The sequence below is a fragment of the Gigantopelta aegis genome, chromosome 4 (assembly GCF_016097555.1).
Source record: "Gigantopelta aegis isolate Gae_Host chromosome 4, Gae_host_genome, whole genome shotgun sequence".
Lineage (NCBI taxonomy): Eukaryota > Metazoa > Mollusca > Gastropoda > Neomphalida > Peltospiridae > Gigantopelta > Gigantopelta aegis.
This window is the reverse complement of record NC_054702.1, coordinates 87,103,010-87,130,440: the sequence shown is the minus strand read 5'-3', so window position 1 is coordinate 87,130,440 and position 27,431 is coordinate 87,103,010. Positions and strand designations below refer to the sequence as shown.

Sequence of the window (27,431 nt, the reverse complement as noted above, 5' to 3'; positions counted from 1 at the left end):
AAAATATTAATTTAAAACTGTGTCTAATGACCTCACATCACCATATCACATTAATATGACGTCATATATTACCAACGACGTCATGTTAAACGCAAGCGCGTGATATCCCATGTAGGACAGAATTGTCTTACATAGCTTTCTTTGCTGTGATAGCTCTGTCCTACATACCCGAGGATGAGAGAAAAGATGATGGTCACTTTGGGCCAGCTCAATTGATTATAATGGGTAATGTAAAAGTTAATAAAATCCACATTTCCTACTCGAAATATGCCGCATCGCTTTTTATCGATAGTTTGGTTCAGGATTCATTAACAAGATGAAATGAAATTCTTGAACACGTGAACACGTTAATGTGGTTATGGTTTTTTGTTGTTTTCTGTTTGTTGTTGTTTTGTTTTTGGGTTTTTTTTTATATTTTTGACAGATAATCTATTAACATGATGTCTGCGCTTTCTGGCATCAGATGAGTTATCCACCCATTTGAATACGGAAACATGCGAGAAAAATAGTTTTCTTGTTATGTGATTAATGGCTGGGGAGCTGCTTTGTATGCTGAAGTGTTACACTGGGTTTGGCAGGGAAGAGGATGCAGTTAGTGAATATGTGCACTTGATTTACACTGGATACTGCATACTGTCTCCTACAGCACCTTGAAGTTATGCAACATTTGTATAAAATGCACAGAAAGGGTATGATTCGGTACCTTAGCCCACGTGTGTTTGTTTACATTGATATAACGTGAAAAAGAGATGGATAACAGGGGTCGTCCTTTTGAGTGTTCATTGGCCCCAGGCAGGTAAGGTTCCTTGTGAAATGTCAATGGCCTGATGAAATTAATAAAAGTGCTACAGCCATTGGGGCTATATGAGAAAACATAGTGTAATTAATTGTGGTCTGAGGCCTTTACATAATATTGTGGCCATTATCATTTTGGTGGACCTTGCGATTTTTTTATTTTTTGGTCTTATTGGTTTCTTAAAGTTTTTCACTGCGCAGATTTGTGGTTGCTCTCATGGTCATAGAGTTAGATCCACGTTCGATCACTTCGCTGGTCTGAAATGAAAGTCTTCTGGGCTGGGATTATACGTCATTAATAAGACACTATCGATGTTTACTAGTTTCAATTGTCAAAGTGAATTCATCTGTACATCCTTTGGACATATTACAAATTCAAGAAAGATAGTCTCTCCTTAACCCATGGTTTGAAGTATGTTTATCTTTCAACATTATCTCATATACCAGTATCGACTTATAGGTCAGATTCATTGTCAACGGCCGCCTGCGTATATTTATAAATATATTGTGACTTTGTCCTTCTACAGTAATATATTTTACGGTACTCTCTCTTGTCCATGTTTATAAATCTGAAGACAAAACCGTTATCCATAGTCAAAAATGTATCTCTGCGCAATACAGAGTCAAGTGGGAATTGGTCAAAATAGTGGTTGATTCGTCTATAAGAGGACAGCCACTCCATAGGAGATCCTTTACTGGACAAAACACCCTGTGTTAAAATAGTTTTCTAAATGAAACCTAGCACCGGACAGAACTATATAACAGATAAAATGCACTCACGAATCACTGAAAAATAGCGGTGATATTAGGTGTACTACATATCGTGAAATGCATGAATCTGAGTATACAGTGTTTCAACCTTCCAATATATGTAACCGTGTGTTTTAAACTACGTTCACTACACACAAACTATTTTAAAACACTGTTTTATTCTGTCAGGTTATACTTGTGCAGGCTTTCTTTGTTTTCTTGCTTTCTCTGGTTTTCTGGTCTTGGGTTGTGCTCACTGACAACTCAGTTCTTGCAAGCCCAGTTGTTATTGTTTCTGTGTTCTCCTGGTCAGAAGCTTTATGACATTCAAGGAGAACAGGCCACTTTTATGAGTAGACAAGCTTTTATTCACAGCAACTGCACGACTAACATTTACAGATAATTCAGGTGACAGCTGTGCTAAAACTGATCTTTCTTTTGATGCTTGGTTGTACGAGGTGGAATGTCTTCTAAGGGACAAGAAGCATTCTACCGATGTTGTTACTCAAGCTGTTCGTCGTTCCTTAAAGGGCGATGCAGCGAGAGTTGCAATGCATTTGGGTTCAGATGCTAGCCTTAATCAGCTGATCCATAAACTGAAAAGTATATATGGTTCTGTTGATGAGGGGTAGACGCTACTTGCTGACTTCTACAGTGCACAGCAGCACGAGGATGAAACCGTTTCTTCTTGGGGTTGTAGGGTAGAAGACCTGTTTTACAGGGCTTTCAAGACTAGCGCACAACAGATGGACTCCAACCACACGTTGCGTACCCGGTTCTGGGGTGGTCTACGGCAGTGGCTTAAAGACTGCAGTGGCCATAATTTTACAAAACCCATGACTTTGATAAGTTAAGGGTGGTGTTGAGACGTGTGGAACAGAGCCATTTTGTTCATACAGAAAAACTACAGTCGTCCAAGAAGCCTGTTCCTGCTAAGAGAACATCAGTATCTGTAGCTGCCAAACCGCTGCCGGAAGTCCCATCCGAGGTGGAAACTGGAGGGATGAAGAAATTGGAGACTATGCTTTACCAACTTTCTACTAGGTTTGACAAGTTGGAGAGCCAGTTACAAGACCGATCCACCCAAAGTAGTGCGCTATAGGGTCAACAGCGATCAACATTTAGGTCTACTCCTTCAACATTCCTGAATAGAAGGCCAACCTCTGGTAATACTGTTCCTGAGAGGGATCAGAACCGCCGCAGAGAGATTCGTTGTTGGAACTGTGGACAGACTGGACACATCGCCAGAGGATGTAGGAATCAGTCTGCTAATTTAAACTGAGTAACACGTTTGCTGAGGAGCAAACAAAAGTAAAGGAAGATAAAAGCTCCACAGTATTTCCTAATTCCATTCCAGCTGGACTTATAGGTAATGCTAATGAGGTGTCAGTAATTGTTGGTGGCCGCTTGTGTACTGCCTTGTTGAATACCGGTTCCACTGTGTCTACCATTAGTGAAAGGTTTTATTCTGATTATTTAAGTGATGAAGCAGTTCAACCACTTACTAATCTTTTAAATATTGAGTGTGCTGATGGTCAGGCATTGCCTTACCGTGGGTATGTTGAAACTTCTTTAGAATTAAAGGGTTTGGCAGATTCACCTAGGTTCTGTTTATTTTTAGTGGTATCCGACAGCGGTTACAATGCCACAGTTCCAGTGTTGCTGGGCACCAATGTTTTAACTCCTGCATTGAATTGATGTAGACAGAGGTATGGTGATAGGTTCTTGCAGGTAGCAGACTTACGTACTCCCTGGTATCTTGCCTTCAGGAGTATTGTATTGCAGGATAAGGGTTTGACAAGAAGTAACGGTAGATTGGGAATGATGAGGAGTGCTCAGGCAAACAGTATCTTCATAGCTCCCAATTATATGGTTACTGTTACAGGTTACATTGACAAGAAGATACCTTATCGTGATACGTGCGCCATGATGGTGGCAACCGGAGATGTGGTACAACCAGACCTGGAGGTAACACCCGCTGTATTCAGGTATCAGTTTGGCTCTAATTCCACAGTGAATGTGACATTATCCAATGTTACTACGCGGACAGTTGTTGTTCCTCCCAGAGCTCTGTTGTGTGAGATCCAGGAAGTAACATTAGCGGATATGTCCTAGCTTGGTATTAGCCAATAGCCAATGATATGGTTTTATTTTATCACGTGATATTTCATGTAACGTCTGTGCAACATTCACATGCACACACAACACCATAAAATATTTATTAAGAAGGGTCTGTTGGTCTTTTTCTCGATTCATCGCCATTACTCATTGAACACAGCACAGGTTTCGATGTGACAGTTTTCTTATTTCTGTGAGACTCATCGCCCACAGCGAAGAGTCGTGTGTATAATTTTCTTATAAGTTCTGGTTCCGCCTGGGAATCAATTCCTGAACGTTGACCCCGCCTTGTTGTTTTCTGTCTAACGACGAGTGTGTTACAATAATATACTATAACTTACTACTCTCTACAAAGATAAAGTACACTGATTTAATCACTGCAAAGTACACTATGGTTTATTCACCTCGTAATACACTGTACATTTCTCACTACATAATAGACTATAGTTTATTCACTACAAAGTACATTGTAATTTATTCACCTCGTAATACACTGTACATTTCTCACTGCATAATAGACTATAGTTTATTCACTACAAAGTACATTGTAATTTATTCACCTCGTAATACACTGTACATTTCTCACTGTATAATAGACTATAGTTTATTCACTACAAAGTACATTTTAATATATTCACCTCGTAATACACTGTACATTTCTCACTGCATAATAGACTATAGTTTATTCACTACAAAGTACATTATAATATATTCACCTCGTAATACACTGTACATTTCTCACTCCATAATAAACTATAGTTTATTCACTACAAAGTACATTATAATTTATTCTCCTCGTAATATACTGTAAATTATTCACTACATATATTACTAATATTTGCTCATTCCAAAATACACTGGCTTTGCTCACTATAAAATACGCTATGATTTACTTACTACATACTGTACAACAGATTACTCACAATACTTGTCAAAACAGCCTTTGGATTCTATCTTCTGTGTTGAGATACGATTTATAACTGTTAAAGATTTTGTCGTTCAGATTTATCAAACGAATTTTTCTAACAGTAAAAAGTACATAAAACAAATAATCTCAGTTTTATTACTATTTTGTGAATCATGCATATACTATTAATTCATTGCTAATTTTTGTTTTTGTACATGTCCTTTTCGATATTATATCAAAATGCTGTTTACCATTATCAAAACTATATATTTGTATGTGAAAACAACAAGTAAATAATAAACTTACGTGTGTTGAGAGATGAATTCTTGGTGTTGATTTTGTGATCACAGACAACCACAACACAGAAACACGAAACTATCCAGCAGGTGGCCCGTTTAACCATCACGAAACGTATTAGCCTTTATACTAATAACTGGTCTGATTACTGAGTGGTTAGCTTTGTCTTTCCTTTTTCAAGTGAATCACAGACGAAGAGTTGTAGGATCTTGGGGAATTCTCATTTATTTTGGCGTAGATATTCCTTCTAACAGAATACCGCTGTGAATTATATATGTCAGAATAAGACATATATAATTCACATCGGTATTCTTTTAATCACTGGTTCTTAAAGAAACATTGTTTTTCGTTTCTTTCTTCGTTGTTATCTCCTTTCTAACTGGCGTGTGTTCTGCCTTGCGAAATTCGAGTGACTGGCAGATCGATAGTCAAAAATTAGTCATTCAACAGTTACCATTTAATGTTTTTTGGTAGAATTATTTGAAGATTCGTGTTGTCTATCAACTACGACAGGGTTTATATTCCCAAGAAATCATTACATTTAATATAAAGAAAACTACGATCGCTGTCAGAGAGACCAACCAAACCAATGAGCTGTTCGTGACACCTGAATCGGCGCTATGTCGTGGAATGTCCAGTGTAAACAATCACTTTACTTGTTTTAGGAATAACAGTAGGCATCCATCGTTAGTTGTGGTCAAAGTAAACAAAAATGTAGATGTTATTTAAAATCTTCGATAATTCTACATCTAACTGTATTTTGGAACCCCGCTATAACCAAATCAACATAAATATTTAGTTTGCACTGCGCTTGTACAATTGCGTTCCAGTATGGACAGAAACAAACTTGCATTTATTTCCAGTCAGCACGGTTATTCGTACTAGACGTTGTTCATGTGTACACAACAAAGTTCTCCTGAGGTGTCCTGGGTTGCAGGTGGTTCATCAAAATATCACAACGACGAGGTTTATTTTAATTATCTAGGTCGCAGGATCGATCGTCCTCAATGAAACCGTTTCCTTTACCTTCCCAACCAGTGTCTAGACGACTGGTACATCAAGGGCCATGTTATACATTGTACTGTCTATGGAAAAGTGAATGTAAAAGAGCACTTGCTGTTGCAGCTTTTGGGAAGAAGAAGTCTGTATTTCTCTCTTTTTCTCTACCACGTTTTGAAATAATCATATGATACACACTGATAGCCATTCTGGGTAAATCGAAACAAAAGAGTCTGGCGAAAAAGGTTTCATTTTACTTTTCGATTACCTTCCATTGATTTGCCCACCAGAGTTACAAATAAAGGAAACTAGAAAAGTTATCGGTTTATGCTTTGATAAAAACATAGAGATTTAGAACGACGTTGGTCGTCATACAAAGCTGTACGATAAAAGGGATGACTTCAGCTGTCCAAAAGTTTCATCTCGAAAAATATTTTTTCTGCTTCAGGTGTGTGTGTGTGTGTGTGTCAGTATGTGTGTGTGTGAGAGTGTGTGTGTATGTATTTGTGTATGTGTGTGTATGTATTTGTGTCTGTGTGTATTTATGTATGTGTGTGTGTATTTGTGTATGTGTGTGTATGTATTTGTGTGTGTGTGTGTGTGTGTGTTTATATTTCGCAACTTCAGAGATATCTTAGGGCATGCTCATTGTATGCCGATTTTATTTTAAAGACTGGCATATCTTTCTGGTATAGAACATTTCATTAGGGTTATAACATTCAAAGACTCCTGATAGCTTTCAAAATGTTTATGGTAACTACTCGGAGGCCATTATTGATGGAGATGAGGTCTGATGCATTATTCTATTTTGACCTTCTACATCTACATGCTTTTTCATCTTTTTGGTGAAAATCTGGAATAGTTCAACTATGCTACATGTTGTGCCCATGACGGGTGCCACCGGTGACGCAGGATATGCTCACCGTCCGCGAACGCCTGTATATCATCATTGGTTTTACAGTGATTTGTGAGAGCATGCTATCACAGCTGTATATATTCCATTGATCTCTATCCTGTGCAAATTTGGATTTTTAAGCTAGTCTTGGGAGTGGCTGTCCTCCTACAGGTGGTGCAGGAATTGAGCATCCCGTTACGAATCTTCTAGACTAGTGGCGGTCCTCTTAAAGACGAACATCTGATAGTGGATCATGAAAGCAATCACGACTTTATCTAAAAGTCCTTTCGTCTCTGTCTTGTTGAGAGATACGATTTTTATCACAGAATACGGTTTTGTCGTTCAGATTTAGACTGTTTTGAGGTGTTGTTAAACAAATATTCCTTTCCTTGTACGCATCACTAAAAAGCAGACTTTCGCGGCAGACTGCTGAAGATAATAAACCAATAAATGTAAATGGACATTTTTACTTTAACATAATTGTACAGTAAAACCAGCTGTATCTGTTAACTGACCATCTGTCCAATGTGGTCGAGTCACTATTCTACCAAGGCATCTAATATACTTTAAATCTGTCTAATGTGGTCAAGTCACTATTCTACAAAGGTATGTAATATACTTTAAATCTGTCCAATGTGGTCAAGTCACTATTCTACCAAGGCATCTAATATACTTTTAATCTGTCCAGTGTGGTCAAGACACTATTCTACCAAGGCATCTAATATACTTTAAATCTGTCCAGTGTGGTCAAGTCACTATTCTACCAAGGCATCTAATATACTTTAAATCTGTCCAGTGTGGTCAAGTCACTATTCTACCAAGGCATCTAATATACTTTAAATCTGTCCAGTGTGGTCAAGTCACTATTCTACCAAGGCATCTAATATACTTTAAATCTGTCCAGTGTGGTCAAGTCACTATTCTACCAAGGCATCTAATATACTTTAAATCTGTCCAGTGTGGTCAAGTCACTATTCTACCAAGGCATCTAATATACTTTTAATATGTCCAGTGTGGTCAAGTCACTATTCTACCAAGGCATCTAATATACTTTTAATATGTCCAGTGTGGTCAAGTCACTATTCTACCAAGGCATCTAATATACTTTAAATCTGTCCAATGTGGTCAAGTCACTATTCTACCAAGGCATCTAATATACTTTAAATCTCTCCAATGTGGTCAAGTCACTATTCTACCAAGGCGTCTAATATACTTTAAATCAACGTGTGTGTATTAAACCGCCAACTGCTGTTTCTCATGTATTGTTTACTCTCTATGCAGATGACTGACATCGGTTTGATTGTTTGATTGAGTCTTCTATTGATTCGTTATTTCAGTAACGAAAACTCTTCACAAGCACTTAACGGAAATATTCAGATCGTTATTTCAGACAGAACTACATCATGTTGCCGATTGAATTTAAAACTAAGGCACATAAAAAACGATAAGTGATTAGCACGTGGAAACTATTTTGTTTTCGATCAATTTAATACCAGTAGTACTAAACTCGGTACAGAGTATTGACTATTACGTTATGTTGTCATAAAGTATATTTCGTTAAGTGCTGTAATCATGTAACATAAATTAACATGTATACGTATTTTGTATACTTTGATGTTGTCTTTACAACATACAAATCAAAGATGAAACAACAAAATTCTCAATACACAAAATATACAAAGAGAAATGTACCAAATAAAATGGTAGTTACAATTATTTGTTCCCTTAAAAACTCTCTAACGGGAGTGATATAATTCGTAAATTAATATATCCTATGTCAAATAACCGTTATGAAGTATGGACATTTTTTTCTGAAATATCAGGAGAAAATATTTATTTGAACTGGGTGAAACAATAAACTCCAGGAATCCAATAAATGTCTAAAAGTAATAAAGAACTTTATAAAGTGATTTTAGATATCACCTATTCATGTAACCACTAAATGAAACGACTCACTTATTTTGAGTAATATGCTATAAAGTCTGCAACTTTTTACACAATTTCAATGTTACTGGATTCCTAGAGTTTACTGTTTCACCCAGTTTCGGTAGTTAAACATTTGTTTTAGAAAAATATACACCAAACCCTATACAAATGGGTTCAGTGTTTGTTCTGCAGGGATCAATATTGCCATTACCAAGATGTCTAGAAAATTAAACTTAGTCTTAATAGTTAAAAATAACTCCAATATAAGACGCATACTGTTGGTGGTGGGTTTTTTGTGGGGGGTTTTTGTAACCTAAAAGCCAATAACGTTTGTTTTCTATATTTGGAAATATGGATTTTTCATTTCTTCTTTTCTCTCTAACTGTTTAATTTCTTTTTTATTATATATTTAGTCTGTCATTAATTTTGTGCTCCAAATTTGACTGTTTCAGTTAACTAGTAATTTTATTGAATGCACTTTATATTTATGTATCTATTGTAAGATAATGATTTCAGGGCCCCAACCCTGACATTATCAATATATAAATATCTGGGACAATAAATATATATTTTTTTTAAAATTCAAATAGCTAAGCTTCTTCGGAATTGTGTAATGGCGTGAATTTGCATATTTACATATCAAATTTCTTCTTATTATTATTTGACTTTAAAAGTGCACTCACAACTAGAAACGTTTTGGTGAAAACTTACTCAATGCAGTTGACATTAAAAGACTTAATAAAAGATGTAGTTTAATGGAATACTTTTAAAACAAGTATGCAGATTCCGTTCATTCATTCAAACTTAAAATGAAGTTCTCATTTATTATCTGCATACTCTATATTATATTGATAATTATTATTATATTTTATATTGGATATTTTAATCACTTTCCATACAATGTAAACATGTTCCCTTTTAATGATCTATGTATTGTACATAATGTTATTTAATATCTCTAATGCTTATGAACTGTACGATTACGGGTAATAAAGTAAACTGTTCACTTTTGTTTTTAAATCAATATAATATTGGTTGGATTATATCACATATCAAGTAAGTCACAGTGACCTATTTATTGCATATAACACAATGTGGTTTTGGGTCATATAGTGTAGAATATATTCCTCGGACAATAAATATTCGCAGTAGAACTGAACTGTATAGGAATTCTAAATACGCATAGATTCACAACACATATTCACGATAATCCTTATTTATAATAGTCGTTTTGATAGTAATCATTGCTATTTGATAAAAACGTGTTTTTTTTAAAATACGGGTTTGCGAAGAATAGTACAAAATATTAAGTCATACATCCATAATTCCAAAATCGCAATTTAAATGTTCGCCAAGAGAATGAAACATATATTACAGTATACCTTTCAAATGTGTAAGAGATACAAGTGTACGGTTGTTCCAATACAGAATATTACATCGAATTATTGCACCAAATAGTTTTCTATATAAAATCCATTACTTAGTCTCCGAAAAGTGCACTTTTTGTAACATGTTACCGGCAACACTGGAACACTTATTGCGTGACTGCGTCTGTGTTAAAAAGCTAGATGTAGCAAACTGGATATACGACTCTAATGGAAAACAACTTAGTTTAAATAAAGATATAGTTATTTTGGGATTGCTTAATCAAACCGATAGTAATGTGGTAAATTTGTTGATTATTAATATAAAATATATATATTCTACCAAAGTGCAAAAACAGAAGCTAAAACCTAAACGCATTACAAAGGGTACTTAAAATAAATTAGAAATTGAAAAATGTATTCTGCTTAAAAACTCTGAATATGAATCGTTTAAAAATATTGGATAAAGTGGTATAATTTATTTCACTGACAACTCTACTTTTATATATAAGTACACTATGGTGGTTTTTCTATACATGACAGAAATAGATATCATTTTTACATCACATTTCTGCAGTTGTATATTTTTTTTAAATTCTTTTTGTCTTCTTTTTTCTTTGCTTTACTGTGTCTTGTTCACTTCTTTTCAACTCTTTCCGCTTCTTGTCCCCAGAAAAATAATCCCTAACTACATACTTGATTAATATCTTTAAAATATATGCATCTACAGGAATATATGTGCATTGTGTTTGTGCTTGCGCGCGCGCGCGCGCGTGTGTGTGTGTGTGTGTGTGTGTGTGTATATATATATACATGATATGATATATAATTATATGTATGTAACAGATTTTACTATTGATGTACATCGTGTTGGTGTGTACACATATGAGATTAGATATAATTATATGTATATAAAACATTCCACTATTGATGTGCATGTTACTTTATATATATATATAATTGTAAGTCAGTGAGCTCGGGGCTCCTCAACCCCGATAATGTCAAGAATCTTTAAAGACAATAAAAAAAACTTCAAATCATTACTATTTGGATTATGCATCCGAACCTAAATCTGAAAAACAAAACCGTATCAAGACCGTATTTCTGCACAATGCAGAGTCCAATTGGGAATTTGGCAAAATAGTGGTGGATTCCATGAATATTTGTCCAATGGCTTGGTCCAAACGTGTGTACTAACGTTTTGAAGACCCATCATGGTACAGTTTGTCTGTATTGACATTGTGTAATGTTATGTTTTATGTTTATTATGCATTTAACTGTATACAGTATGTGACGTCATCTTCCAGAGTCGTTTACATAGGCATACGGAGGTTTTATAAGCCACTTCATTTTCTAAATATATATTGTTTAACGAAATTAAATAAAACATAAAATAAATATGGACAGACGAATGGATCGATAGCGCTTTAACATATACCATATTTTTAAGACTTTTGGGGCGAATTCAATAATATAATTTATTTGGTATGTTTATAGTGCGGTGCAAAAAAATATAATTCGATGACAAGGCGTTGCTTGGTAAGTGTATAGAAACTGATAACGCCTCGCGTGTTTCGGAAAATACTCTTTTTAATCTTCATTAAGTTACTGACCTAGATATTTGTATACACTAGGACGGAAAGGGAGTACAAACAAAAATCATTACTAGATTAAAAACAAATATACCTTACGTATTACTTAGTTTTATTAATGGTGCTATATCATAGTTAAAAGAGCAATATTTTTACATTTATTGTTTTTACTAAATACTAATGACACATAATATTTTCACAAATCGGTAATAACAAAAACATAATGTGCTCCCACGCTATCTAAACTAGGTCGTATTTAGTTCGATTAGATTCCTTATCAAGTCGTAAAAAAATCTTATGAAATTGACAAATCTACAAAAGCGGGCAAGTTAACTGTTGGAAGTAAAGATACTCAGAGTCAAATATGTTGCACAAAGACAGCGAACTTGCCGGAAACACAGCGTGGCATAACGTAACAGAGTGTTTGCCTCAAATGAATACGTTAAATTCCGTTGGTCATTCACTAAATATTCTCCAATTAAACAAAAATCTGCTACTAAATTAAATTATTTGGTTTTATTTTTTATGGGCATGTATTCAAATGTTTACATTTCAAAGCAAAAGTTAATAAGTAGTTTTAGTGGGAAGCTTCCATTATGCAACTTGGATTTAGCACTTTTAAGACGATCTATTATCAGGATTTTATGAGTGTCTTGGGTGTTATTTGTATACTTTACGCCCAGTCACATTATCCGGTGGGGTATACTGATGACAGACATGTGGCAAATGCACCAGATGGGCGAATATGGCATCTGCTGGCTCTTTACCGTAATACACATTTCTGTTCTCCAATCTCTAACAGTGTGACACATTTTATAAATTCGTCGACTCATTCTTTCTAGTCATTGCTATAATGCGAGAAAAAAAATACGATAATAATACGTGAGTGTTATTTGTCTTGTTGTTGTGTAATTGTTATTGTTATTAGTGTTGTTGCTTAGCTTACATATGTAGGCCTACATTATTTAATATTTAATAATATCTTATTTATAATCAGATCCACAACCAAACTTGTTTTAAATTAAAAATACATAAACAAACAACATTTACTTATTTTTATTAAAATAAAAACACAAAGCAAAAGTACGCATGTAATAAAAATTAAAACGCAATACAATGATCTTTTATTCTTTTATCAGTTTGTGTTTCCAGCACCATTCAATTAAAAGTGATAAAATTCCTAATGATAGTCCCAGAGCTAGAACGAAAAATGCACTCTGTATATCAACAAGTCCGATAACTCTAGCACCAGGTTGTTGTTCGTACACACACTTGTTGTTCCCATGCCATCGCGTTCTTTTCCAAAAGTGTAACAGACCGTTCTGTTCAAAATCCACCATACTGAAAAAAAAACCGACAACCTGCCATGAGTATCTGTTTCCTATACGGGAATTTCTAGCTAGTGGTCTTTAACACACTCTATAGCCGCCTGACCTAGTATGCTTATAATATATTATAACATGCGCACCCCATTCGTATGACTTTAACTGTACCCTAATTTTATTTTAGAACTTGGTTAATTATTGGTTCAACTTTGTTTAAATGTCTATAATTGTTGTTAACGCCTCAATCCTTTAATAGGTGGATTTTATATTTTAGTTCATCAACTGACAGTGCACACCTTCAGCATTATAATTATAAATGTGATTCTATGACAAGCCCCCGTGACAAGGTCAAAGTAATAAAGAAACACTTGCTTAAAATTCATTGAAGGTTTATCGATGGTTAATTAATCAATGTGCCCTAGCGCGTTAAACAAAACAAAGATTAACTTTAAAGTCGCAGACCCTAGTTTAAACCGGTGAATATGGACACTAGGTTTAGTTAATCTATAAACCTCTAACACACTTGGATAAAGTTACAACAGAGTGAAACACGAGTCTGTGATGTTAAAATGGTGAAATGCCCTTTAAAAGTAGACTAGAAGTCGACTCCATAACCGTTACTTCTCAGAGGTTCTTGCTTTTTTAATATGAAAAAAATGCATTTCGTGGAATTAGAAACACACGATGATCAGAAACTCTTCGGATGTACGGAAATGGATAATCTAAACAATAAAATCTAAGTAATTTCAGAGTTAGGTTGTCAAAAACGGCTCTAATCTAGTGAAACATACGCGGCAGTGTTTTAACAACAAGGGTCTGTCACTCTAATTGACTGTGCTATAAACTAAGAGAATAGCATCTGTAATAAACCAACATTTCTGAAAAGAGTCGAGTGTATGGCGAGTTGAGTGGAAATCCAATGGCGAAATTGACTTTGTAGAATATTTCGTCGAGGAAGACTAAATCACAGTTGTCCTCGGCCCACATCTGTAGTATGGAGCGCTCACTGAAGAACACGTAATTCCCTTTCTCAACCTTTTGCCGGTGTTCTGGAAAATGCGGGGCCAACACGTCTGTGTCTGTTTTGTTGAATTTTACCAAACCATCCCATATTTTCTGGTCATCTGTCCTGTTTGAAAACTGAAAAACAAGAGAATTTAACGTGTATTGAAATGCAACAGGTTCCTGCAAATGAAACGAAATACGCATTTGTCTTTGTTTACCGGCCTCGGTGGTGTCGTGGTTAGGCCATCGGTCTACAGGCTGGTAGGTACTGGGTTCGGATCCCAGTCGAGGCATGAGATTTTTAATCCAGATACCGACTCTAAACCCTGAGTGAGTGCTCCGCAAGGCTCAGTGGGTAGGTGTAAAACCACTTGCACCGACCAGTGATCCATAACTGGTTCAACAAAGGCCATGGTTTGTGCTATCCTGCCTGTGAGAAGCGCAAATAAAAGATCCCTTGCTGCTAATCGGAAAGAGTAGCCCATGTAGTGGCGACAGCGGGTTTCCTCTCAAAATCTGTGTGGTCCTTAACCATATGTCTGACGCCATATAACAGTAAATAAAATATGTTGAGTGCGTCGTTAAATAAAACATTTCTTTCTTTCTTTCTTGTCTTTCTTTTTTTAATTTGTTTTAGATGAATAGTACTACTTAAAATCAGTCATTTCTTACATATCCGATAGTGAGAGCATTTTTGGTAAGCATGGCAATATCGCACATAATTGGAAGATCGATTAAAGGGACATTCCTGAGTTTGCTGCATTTTGTAAGATGTGAGACTTTTTAACGATTGTAATTAAATATCAAATATATGTATCTGCATTAAATATTAGTGGCTGTATATTAAATGTGTTTCTGATCGTTCTAATATTTGTACTAGATTAAATTTCATTTTATTTCCTAAAAATGTTTTTTTCGTACGTACGAAATTATTTGAAGACAAAATCCAGTTTGGGCTTCTTACAAATATTAAGACGATCAGAAAAACATTGAATATACAGATACTGATATTCTAAACAAGAAAATATATTTAACATGTAAGTTTAATCGTAGAAATATTTTATTACTCGGAAACATCTTACAATGCAGCAAACTCGGGAATGTCCCTTTAAAAACATCTGATTGGAAAGAAAGAAAGAATGAAATGTTTTATTTAACGACGCACTCACCACATTTTATTTACGGTTATATGGCGTCAGACATATGGTTAAGGACCACACAGATTTTGAGAGGAAACCCGCTGTCGCCACTACATGGGCTACTCTTCCGATTAGCAGCAAGGGATCTTTTATTTGCGCTTCCCACAGGCAGGATAGCACAAACCATGGCCTTTGTTGAACCAGTTATGGATCACTGGTCGGTGCAAGTGGTTTACACCTACCCATTGAGCCTTGCGGAGAGCACTCACTCAGGGTTTGGAGTCGGTATCTGGATTAAAAATCCCATGCCTTGACTGGGATCCGAACCCAGTACCTACCAGCCTGTAGACCGATGGCCTACCACGACGCCACCGATGCCGGTCTCATCTGATTGGATGTTACATGGTCATGATTCGGACGCCACAGACACATCGACCACTGAAATCAATACTACCGAAACCGATAGCTCTATGACGTGTTAGTTCATCGTGCAAACACATATTCTTATTATAAATTTAAATATCTTTTTATCTGATTTTTAATGATGTGTAAGAAATAGAATACCAAACTCGTGTCTATTTGATGTCATTTATCTTACAACTTGCAATTAAAAGCGTAACGAACGAGTTTTTGCTACTTAAAATGTACTTTGTTTTGAAACAACTCGTAATGTAAATAGTATAGTATAACCATTTATATAGTATTTTCTACATGCATATATACTCTTCAAAAAAGTAGGGGAACCTGAAATATTAATGTTAATATCAACTATTAGACCAAACATACGTTTTGACCACAGACATCCTAGTAAAGAACATTCAGGTCTGTGTATCAACACACCGAAACACATTCCATAGTTTGCACGTGCATCACGCAGTTGCTCAGTACACGTGCGTGGGGTGTCATTCTCGATTTTGACAATTTCCAGGAGGGTCGATTAATCACTGTGGAATATTACTTCTGTCAATCTTTTTCATTCTGTTGATCATACAGTTGTTATTGTTTTGTTTTTAGTCAGTTTTATTGTTTGAATTTGCGATTTACTGATAAAAAACCCGTCAACTTTCAAATTTCACTTCTGACCCCAATCGTCCTTCAAGATCTTTGGTGGTCATAAAACCTACTGTAATACTGAAATACCGGATGTAATGTTTGCCCAAATAATTCACTATTTTCATATAACCATTCCCCACAGCTAATATACCTTACAATTTCGACAATTGTAAATTCTTATTAGAGTTTCTCTACTTTTTGTGAAGAGTATATAACAGAAAATAATTACTGGTATTTTACAACAGACAACTTCTATTTCCACTACCTCAAAGACAGTCATCCACAGTGTCCCGTCAATAGTTCCCCATATGTACTGTGTCTGGCTGACTAGATCTCTTAAAGTCTTCAGTGGCGGAATGTCTTTCTTTATGGTGAGGAAAGCCACCAGGTTGCCGCAGTACGCTGCAGCGATCAGGATTGTGAACAACCAGAAGGCGCCTATTATCATTCTGCCTGGCGTCGAGATCGGTGGAAGTGCACAGTCTAAAGACCATCAGAATTAAAAAGGATATTTCTGAAGCGTCATTTACATCAGAGAGAAATACATGTGCTTGAAGGGACATTCCTGAGTTTGCTGCACTTTTTAAAGATGTTATCGACTAAGAGAGACTTGTTAACGAAATATTAGTGGCTGTATATTAAACGTGTTTATGATCGTTCTAATATTTGGGCTTCTTACAAATACTTGAATATACAGACACTAATATTCTAAACAAGAAAATATATTTAATATGTAAGTTTAATCGTAGAAGTATTTTATTAGTCGAAAACATCTTACAATGCAGCAAACTCAGGAATGTCCCTTTAACATATTTGTCTGTTAAAAAGTATACAAATCATGGCAACTATGTCTATTTTAGAATGTAATGTCATTGCAAGTGAAGTCGTTTAACAAAAGCTGGCTGTGACATACTAATAAACTACATTGTATTAAGTAACAATTTCGAGTATATTGTTTTTAGTATTATTTCATTTACAATACAATTTAACGCTATTTCAATTTAATACAAATTCTGCATTAAAATTACCTTGAAAACTGACGTCATTTGTGCTTTGTTTATCAAAATACAGGTTAATATTTCAGTTTTGAAATAAAACTTATTTTTCATGTTGATTTTATTCTTCAGAAAACACCTTACCGTATGTCCAAAAATCACTTTCTGCAGGATTGCGTTTTTAAAGGAGTGATGACATGTGTATTAGAGAACTACAGAGAAAAGGTAATGTAAATGACATGACCGTTTCATCATACCTTGTCTAAGCAAGACAGCACACACCATGAGAGAACTCTCCATTACCGAATGTTTCTGTTGTATAGCTAAGCGATGTTTTAGCTTCGTAGCCAATTTCCTGTCCACACAGTACACCAGTAACACAGTAATGATGCAGGTTAAAGCTAGACTGAGAAAGACTTCCCAGCGAAACGGCCACAACAATGTCTTCCACTTGGAGCCAGCTGCGTCCGGCATCTTGTAAATAGCCACCAGCTTATCATAGTAAAAAGGATAGGCGAAATCCATGACTTTAGACCTGTCTACTGATACTGTTAGCGGAGCAATGGTTAGGTCCACCTCCTAAACGAAAACAAAAGAAATTTTGATTTTTAAAATGTAAAAGCGGCATTCTATTTTTGGACATCATTTATATGTTAGCAACAATACATGATATCATCACTCAAGACACAGAAGTTATTAGAATCAGCCATTTTGGAATTATACCATTTTTACCACTTTGTGGTGATCCGATTTCTATAGACTTTTCATATGTTCAGATGTTGTTTTCCGTTTCTAATAGTACCACAAACTATTTCTTTTTAAAGTTTGTTCCCGTTCAAACCTTTCTTTTCCAAGATCTTTTCTTTTTTAAGATTGACTCTTAACGGTTCTGAAGGTCTAATTTATTGATTGTTCTAAATTCCTACTTACACGTACAGACTCGACTCTGACAAGTGTAGGAGGATCTAGAAGAATCCATAAATGCTTCTGTATGTCATGCAATGTGTTTAAAGGTGAATGTTGGCTATTTAAAGTGTTACAACAACGTCGGTAAATTGAGATCGATGTTTTACTCTCAATTCTTACCCTGTCTTGACACATTCCGACGAGACCGGTCCATCTCCCATTTTCATATCTTCCCCACTCCCCGTCAGGTGGCTCCACCATCGTGTACCTTTAATAAGGAAGGAAGGAAATGTTTTATTTAACGACGCACTCAACACATTTTATTTACGGTTATATGGCGTCGGACATATGGTTAAGGACCACACAGATATTGAGAGAGGAAATCCGCTGTCGCCACTTCATGGACTACTCTTTTCGATTAGCAGCAAGGCATCTTTCATATGCACCATCCCACAGACAGGATAGCACATATCACGGCCTTTTGGTGTACCAGTCGTGGTGCACTGGCTGGAGCGAGAAATAGCCCAATGGGCCCCTGACGCGGATCGATCCCAAACCGACCACGCATTAATCGAACACTTTACCACTGGGCTACTTCTCGCCCCCTTTAATAAGGATGTATAAAGAAAAATATAGATACATGTAGGTCGTGCTTTGATTGCAGAGTTCACTTAATGTTTTGGGGTCAATTATCAGGATCATCATAACTTGGGGAAGCCTACTCTCACTTTTGTCTACTTCAGTGTTAATGAAAGAAAAGTCAATTTAAAATATTTCAGAATAAGTGAAATCAAGTCAAGTCAATTGGTTTTATGTGCACATTGAGAACAAGCTCTTATAGCGCACGCCTGTCTGGGGCAGAGGTTGTGACTACTGCCAGCTCCTTCGTCCGAGACAGGAAAGGTGTTGGTGACAGAAAAGTAAGGAGTCGCACACGCTGGCGAGTGCAAAGAAGCATTGGCAGTACAATATAAATTAAACCAAGTTAACTAAATAATTAATGTAAATTTCTTACATGAATGAATTGAAGACGTTTCTAGGCAATACCCACTGGTAACTGAAATATGTTGTGAACCGTGTTTTTTTTAACAGTCATCGTCATCGTTTAATCTTGCTAACTGCCTGGTTTATAACTGTCTGCGCGTAATGAGCGACGTAATGAACGCGGGTATCTAGCAAGAGAGAACATGTCTTGTTATATATATATATATATATATATATATATATATATATATATATATATATATATATATATATATATATATATATATATATTTCCTTACAGGTTTAGTACACTTATATCATTCTAAAAAGCATTAAAATTTAACAACGGAATATATTTTTAACGACATATATAATATACCACATTCTATCCATGGCTGTTCGGCGTTTAATATAAGGATCGTTCGACACTTGAATTCTTGAATAAGAGAGGAAACGCGTTGTCGCAATACAGGCTACGTCTGTCGAAAAGCATTAAGTGATTGCTATATGCATCTCTCTATAGACAGGACATCAGTTTGACTGATGCCATTGTCATCTATCATATCACATTCATCTTACGTTAGACATAAACACCAGTCTAGCGAGCGACCGCGATTTCTCGCTATCCTTCAAATGCCGCAGTTGCGGGAACTGGTCGGGACGAGGGGGCAGGGGCGACGGGTCCACCGAAGGCGATCGATCCAACAACCTAACGCAAGTTAAGTGAGTACTCCGCCATTAATTCACATCCCGCCCGACAAACGAATTAAACGATGATCCTGAGCTCATAAAACATAATATCAATAAATATACTAATATTTAGGATTCGTTCCTCTCATCCAATTATTTATGATTTGTTTTTCGCTGATGGAAGATGACATAAATATGTTACGTACAAAATTATTTGAGGCAAAAATCTATACTGAGCTACTGCAAACAAATACGTTGAATATACAGACAATCCTAGAATACGTAAGACGGTGTAAATATATTGCAATTTTAATGAACAAAAGATGCTCTATTGACCGAAAGCATGTTGCACATTCAGCATAACATGTGCTTGTATCATCATGGGACGTGTTTGTATTTGGCAATCACACTTCAAATAGAATCAGCGAGTTGCGTACTAATTGCACACACCAAGTTGAGTAATTGAATTCTTACGTGAAGTTCAATATTATAGACAGGGCGTTCAGGATATCCAAACAGAAACCGTCATAGATGGTCACGCCGTTGATAACAGATTTCGTAACAAAGGGATATTCCTATAAAGAACAAATAAAGTTAAATAGTATATTGTAAGGATATACAATGATGTGCGTGCGTTGGTGTGTGTGTGTGTGTGTGTGTGCGTGTGTGTGTATGTGCGCGCTCATGCGCGTGCACGCGTGTGTGTGTACTTGTGTATTATGTGTATATGTAATGATATATGTACTTTTTGTGAAAAGTAATATTATTTGAGTAATCAAACTCAGTGCTTTGAAAATAGTGACTGCTGTATATATATATATATATGTGTGTGTGTGTGTGTGTGTATATATATATGTGTGTGTGTGTGTGTGTGTGTGTATATGTGTGTTTATATATATATATACATATATACACATATATACATACATACATTCATAGATACACACCTATATATATATATATATATATATATATATATATATATATATCCCTGAAAAGCTACTCCACATCCATTATGCTTAATAAAAAATATGTTTTAAAAATATCTACCATTTTAAAAATGAGCAATGCATCAAAGTGAAATTGTAATCACAAATAGAGATCGTGATAACTTGTTTTGAGCAAATATTCTCATGGTATACTTTTCCCACTGTTCAACTATAAAAAAGATGTCCATGTGACGCAATAATGTATCAATCGCCCGATATATTATTACATACTGGAACAATAACAAGCTAATACATACCACGTGAGTGGCGACGATCACATTGTGATTGTTAAATCCATACTGTGAGTTTGGGAAGACGTCAGTGTTTGGTATGCTTGAGTTGTAGCCGTATGCCACGGTACTGTATGGACACTTTCCATTTTCCAAAATGAGTGTCACAATATCTGGCATTTTGATACATTTATTGGAAATCTGCAAAACAAATTAAGCAAAAATATTATTTTTAAACACAAATATCCCAGAGTGAAATGAACTTTAAACGTATTTTCTTCTGTAGGCCTTTTTAGGGGGACTAACGGAATGTTTTTAGGTTTTTTTTTAAAGAAACATATTCAGGGAAAATATTTAATGTTTCTATGTTACCATATTGTGAAAGAAACGTTGTAAACTGAATGAATGAATGAATGAATGTTTAACGACACCCCAGCACGAAAAATACATCGGCTATTGGGTGTCAAACTATGGTAATGCAAATAAATAAAGTGATGATCAACATCAATATAAAAATTCAAGGTTTAAACAAAAACAGTGTAAAGAACTGTGCAAAAATACAAATACAAATATCACAGAATTTTAGGGACACTGAATTTTACTCTAAACTTCAATTTGTGCTGTATTGGCCATTCTCAAAGAGAATGTTACACACCTGCACCACGGTGAGGTTACAGCACGCGCAGGGGTTGTAAACTGAAATAACATATCTTACATACACTTTAAAAGACTGTGGGATGCACACCTGAACACAATGCATCAAGTTATTACATTGTTATAGTGATGTAGGTATCATGATTTGCATTTTCAACACAGCGTCCATAAATTTGATCTATATGCAACTTAATTTTTATTTAAACCTGAAATCAGCTGTTTACCTTTGAATAAATCAAAACGACAAAACCGTAATACATGATGAAGGCCGTATCTCTGCACAACGCAGAGTCGAATGGACATTTGCCAAAATAGTGGTTGATTCCATGAATCTCTATCCAGTACCTCGTCTATAGGAGGACAGCCACTCCCGAGGAGATCTTTTGCTGGAGATGACACCCTTCTTGCACCGCCACAAAGTTACAAAAGCATTGTTGTTAAAAGTACTGGGGACTCAAAATATACTGACAAACAGACAGACACACACACACACACACACACACACACACACACACACACACACACACACACATACACACACACACACACACGGGGGAGTTGGAAGTACGGATGGGTATGACATTAATTCGTATATTAAACCAGATATCTCTTTATCCTCAAATTGTATTTTGGTCACTAACATACGAAAGAAAAACTGCCGACACGTACCTTGTATTTTCGACATTCTGCTACTGTGGGACAGACGATGAACGCTACGTTGTTTAACTCTAGGTGTAGAGTTGTTTTTAAAACGGTGTAGGGGAAAACAGTTACCCACTTAGAGAACATCCAGTAAGCAGTCCTTCGGTGGTTTGTCTCGTCGAACACGTTCACCTGTATGGTAAACAAAATCATCATGTATGTAGGTCTGTAACATATAAGCTAAACACAATGTCATCTTCTATTCACCTGTAAGGTAAACACTGAAAAGTCGGCTAAGTACGGGCTAACACTGACTTTGATTAGATCTTTTGACGGATACCGCTAACAGAAAGATCAGATTTTATAATAGCAGTTGTAGGCGTGTGGTTTGTTTTTACATTAGTACATTGATTTCTTTCTCATCCTCTCTACATTTCATTACGTTCACCAATCCAATCAGTCTGCGATTGTCCGTGTGCGTGTGTGTGTGTGTGTGTGTGTATATATATATATATATAAGAAAACAAGTATACAGTATATACGTATTTAAAAACAATTTTAAGAAATAAATATCCTTTTACATGTTTCAATTGTTCATCTTCAGAAAGGAACTGCTAAATAACTGCTAAATAACTGCTAAATATGACGTCATACATATTATGACGTTACATATACATACATACATACGTACATACATACATACATACATACATACATATATACACACACAAACATACATGCATATATATATATATATATATATATATATATATATATATATATATATATATATATACTTTTTATAAATTTTACATCGACACCAGACATGACCTATTCGTGAATCTAAAATAAATCGCTATTTAACATACATTCTTGTGCACACGACAAGGATAATGTGTTGTTTGAGTTCGGTTACGCACGTATACTATTAACTAGGCTGCGTGTGTGTCGTGCTGTTAATCAAGTATCGTCAGTGTCAGTTGTAGCTAACTACTCTCAAAACAAAACTAGTTCGACTCATTTAAACAAAACACAGCGTGAAATCTAAAGATTCTTCATTTTAGTTTTTAATTTGTAGTTATAAAGTGTTATTTATGTCAAATATTATATTAAATTATAATGCATTATAATATATTACTGAGCTATATTATATTAATGTTCATTCCCCCCCCCAAACCTCCCCCAAAGTTCCTTTGGCATTTCGCCTAATGTCATTGCTGCCCCCCCCCCCCCCACCCCACCCCCATGGATGTTTTGTATCTGCCACTGTGTTATGTTGTTTTGTTTAGAAGATATTATATGGAGTTTTTAGATTTGCGGATTGTTATTATCTATTTGAACCCGCAAATATCATTTTTGACCGAAGGTGTTGAAGTTAAACATGAAACTGTAAACATGGGCGTACATAGGATTTTGAAAAGGGGGGTTCCAAAATAGATTGCAGAGATATTGGGCATATATTTCTATGTTGAGTAAATATAATAATGTCAGATATCAATGTCAGATATATTAAATTATAAAAAAAGCGATTTCAGTGGGGGTTCGGTCGAACCCATCGAACCCCCCCCCCCCCCCCCCTATGTACGCCCATGGTAAACTGAATCGTTTTTCTACGGAACTAACCGTATATTTGGTATTTCTTGAAAAAATACCTGGCTAAAATCTAACTGTTGACCCTTGAACCGTTAACTTGGCCTGTTCCAATTGCTAATGATTAGAAAGAAATGTTTTATTTAACGACGCACTCAACACATTTTATTTACGGTTATATGGCGTCAGACATATGGTTAAGGACCACACAGATTTTGAGAGGAAACCCGCTGTCGCCACTACATGGGCTACTCTTCCGATTAGCAGCAAGGGATCTTTTATTTGCGCTTCCCACAGGCAGGAAAACACAAACCATGGCCTTTGTTGAACCAGGTATGGATCACTGGTCAGTACAAGTGGTTTACACCTACCCATTGAGCCTTGCGGAGCACTCACTCAGGGTTTGGAGTCGGTATCTGGATTAAAAATCCCATGCCTCGACTGGGATCCGAACCCAGTACCTACCAGCCTGTAGACCGATGGCCTACCACGACGCCACCGAGACCGGTCAATTGCTAATGAGTCACTTTCTAATTATGTCTGTAACTTTCCGGGTGTTATTTTCCTTTGATCCGGGAACAAGAATATAATTAACCAATCACAATACAGAACACACTCGCTATCAGTTACAATTTTGTTTATGCTATTTTATGCTATGTTAATGTTATGTTATATTACGCTATGTTATGTTATGGTATGTTATTGTGTTATGTTATTGTGTTATGTTATGTTATGTTATGTTATGTTATGTTATGTTATGTTATGTTATGTTATAGTATTGTACTTTGTTATTGTGTCGTGTTGTGTTGTGTTGTATTATATCATAACATATAACAAAATGTCTGTTAGACAGAACTAATGGGTTGGAATCAGTTATATTTCCGATTGATATCGATTACTATATCAGTTATCTGTATTAAACCAACCATTACTGAGCCCACCAATCATCAACAGTGATTACGGGGGTTTTTAAACGTCATTACACGGCAGGTCATTGCGGCCTTTGCTAAAGCGGCCCTCACATAATCAGCCGGCGTCCGCACGATTTTTCTAATGGCAGGAGTCGCTTGGGGTTTTAGAGCCCGTGGCTGAATCGGGCGAATTTCATGTCTACGACGTGTGCCCTCACATATTAGACGGGGCCCGGGCGGTGCCCTTTGAACATTGGATCGCAGTGAAGACAGTGCGGCCGCCAGGGCGTCGGCCGGACGCCGCTAGATAATCTGGCGGGCGCCGGCTGATCAAAGAACACATATACTCCAGGGCCCAAATCTTGGGGTGGCAGTTGGGGCTCGCGTGGGGGCCGTTTACAAGCCGCTGGGGGGGGGGGGGGGCAGTCGGGACCAGCGGCGCCCGGTCGATGTTGTACAAATCGCCCGGGGTCCGTGAGGCTATCGTAGGGTGGCAGTGAGGCGGATTTTTTTCCAATAATTTTCGTCAAAATCTTCAGGCGACCGCCAGATCACAGGTCGGTTTCCGGCAGACCGCCGGGCGGGGCCCTAGCGACGTTTCTACGGGGTTACCACGACCTAAAATCGCGCTTGGAAAATCGCAGATTTGGGAGTCAGGTTTTCACGTCCGCGGGGTTCGGGCGACCCCTAAATATTGCAGCGGAGCCCGTAGAAATCGGGCAGCGTCCGCTCGGAAGGCTCGCGAAAATGCCATTTTTGGCCTGTTTTAGGAGTCGCGGGGGCGCCGCGACCGATATGTGAGGGCCGCTTAACAGGGAAGGGTACAAACAAGCGTTTTACATGTGTTTGTTTTGGTGATGATGAAAGTTAAAATTAAAGTTTGTTCTATTTAATGACACAACTAGAACACATTGATTTATTATCTTCGGCTATTGGATGCCCAACATTTGGTAATTTTGACATTTTGTCTTAAAGAGGAAACCCGCTACATTTTTACATTAGCAGCCAGGGATAGCACATACTACGGCCTTTGATATGCCAGTCCAGACATAGACATTAGGAGATGTTAGGAGATGGCGGCGGGGGTGGGGGAGGGGGCAATTATTTGTATATGAATTTGATTTCTAACACACCATCATTCGTTATTTTTGATAACACAGCATAATGATAAAAAACAAATTGTAATAATAACGTTGCATTTGTATTCATTCCCAGTCTGGAGCTCGACGCGGTAAGACGTGCTTGTTTCGCTTGTGCACACTGCACGTGCTTTCGCGGCTGGACGTGGGAATCCTTCACTTTTTTGTCAGCGAAGTGAAGTTTTCTACTGGGATGTATGCGGCCATTGGAACTGAATGAACGCTGGAACGCTTCTCGTTTCAACAGTCTGCACCACCAGGTTGGATTCTTTTTTAGCGAGATTCCTTGCCTCCACGTCATTTCTGTGTTGACTTGTTTTTTTCGTGACTCGTATGACGGCCATTCTGCAGAACGCCACGGTTGTTCGCTTTTAGCACTGGAAGTTGACCGCCCCACTCTAAGAAGAAATAGGAAGCGGGGTCGGCCCCTACTACTCTTTTCTAGACTTTACTTTGTTTTATTGTGATACCATCTCGTATCCTCCGGAGTCGGGCCCGTCCGCACCACTATACCAACCCATGACAACTGGACTGTACCCTAGTCTGATTCTCTCTCTCTCGCTCGCTCAGACGGATCCGGCTTCTCAAGATTTGTACTTCAGCACAGCACTACACCTTCAATGTCTATTGACTGTCAATCTAGGGGTTTTCTTGACTGGATGCAACCCATCTCGTCCCAACAAGCTGTGCACCCTTAACGAGGCCACTCACGTGGACATATAGATTGGACTTTAAACTTTTAGACCTTCGTTCAAAAGTTTATGTCTAAATTACTTCTTTTTTTAATATTATTAAATAATCCGATTCTCTCTTCTTTCTCTTATTTATTTTTGGACTGTCTTTCTAAAATGCTCCAAATTATATAAATATTCGACCGAGTAGTCAATTCTTTTTATTTTTGGCTTGTAACTTTTTTTCTTCTTTTTTTAAATTCTATTAACTTTATTACTAATTGCTATTTTAAAAATTCTGCTAATTTTCAACTCTACCCCCCCCCCCCCCCCCCCCCCACCCTCCATCCCGAGTCAGGCCACCGATTTCTTTTTGACCATCCGATCTAATCTAGCGACCAAATTTAATGAGTAGAATTTTCTTTATTAATTATATTAATTAGAGATGCGAATCAAAATTTTAAAGGCCCACTATTTAATTTTTGGATGTAAATTTCAAAATTGTCCACTTAATTTTTTTCTGTCCCGGGACAAGCCCCTGGCTATGCAGAGACAGGCCCTGGGACGGACATGCTCGAAACTCTAGTGGTATATGAGCATGTAAAAATTATTCGCACTCGCACTCGCATTTGTATTTTACATTACTCAATCCACACCCATCCATACCGCTGAAAGTGCTGTTATGACGCAGTCTTTGTCGCATAACAACAGGAAGTTGAGTTCCATCTTGTCTGCGAATCTGGCGACGTTGGTTAGGATGTCGTTGACGGCTAGCGTTTGATTGGTTGTGTTGTCCACACGAAACAGAAGAAATTGTACCTGCAGAAACGGCGAACTGTCACTAAGCTGAGATACCACCGGCTCT

At 36.8% G+C, this 27,431-nt stretch overlaps 1 protein-coding gene across 1 annotated transcript; it reads right to left on the bottom strand.

Moving 5' to 3' along the window:
* Positions 1-12,767: 12,767 nt before the first annotated feature.
* On the bottom strand, positions 12,768-18,327 carry LOC121370046 (glutamate receptor ionotropic, kainate 2-like). Its single transcript, XM_041495144.1, has 5 exons — positions 18,247-18,327; positions 17,418-17,739; positions 16,431-16,648; positions 13,843-14,108; positions 12,768-12,984 (listed from the first exon to the last, which is right to left on the bottom strand). The coding sequence occupies exons 1-5, from the start codon at positions 18,325-18,327 to the stop codon at positions 12,768-12,770; spliced, it is 1,104 nt and encodes a 367-aa protein (XP_041351078.1).
* Positions 18,328-27,431: the final 9,104 nt, after the last annotated feature.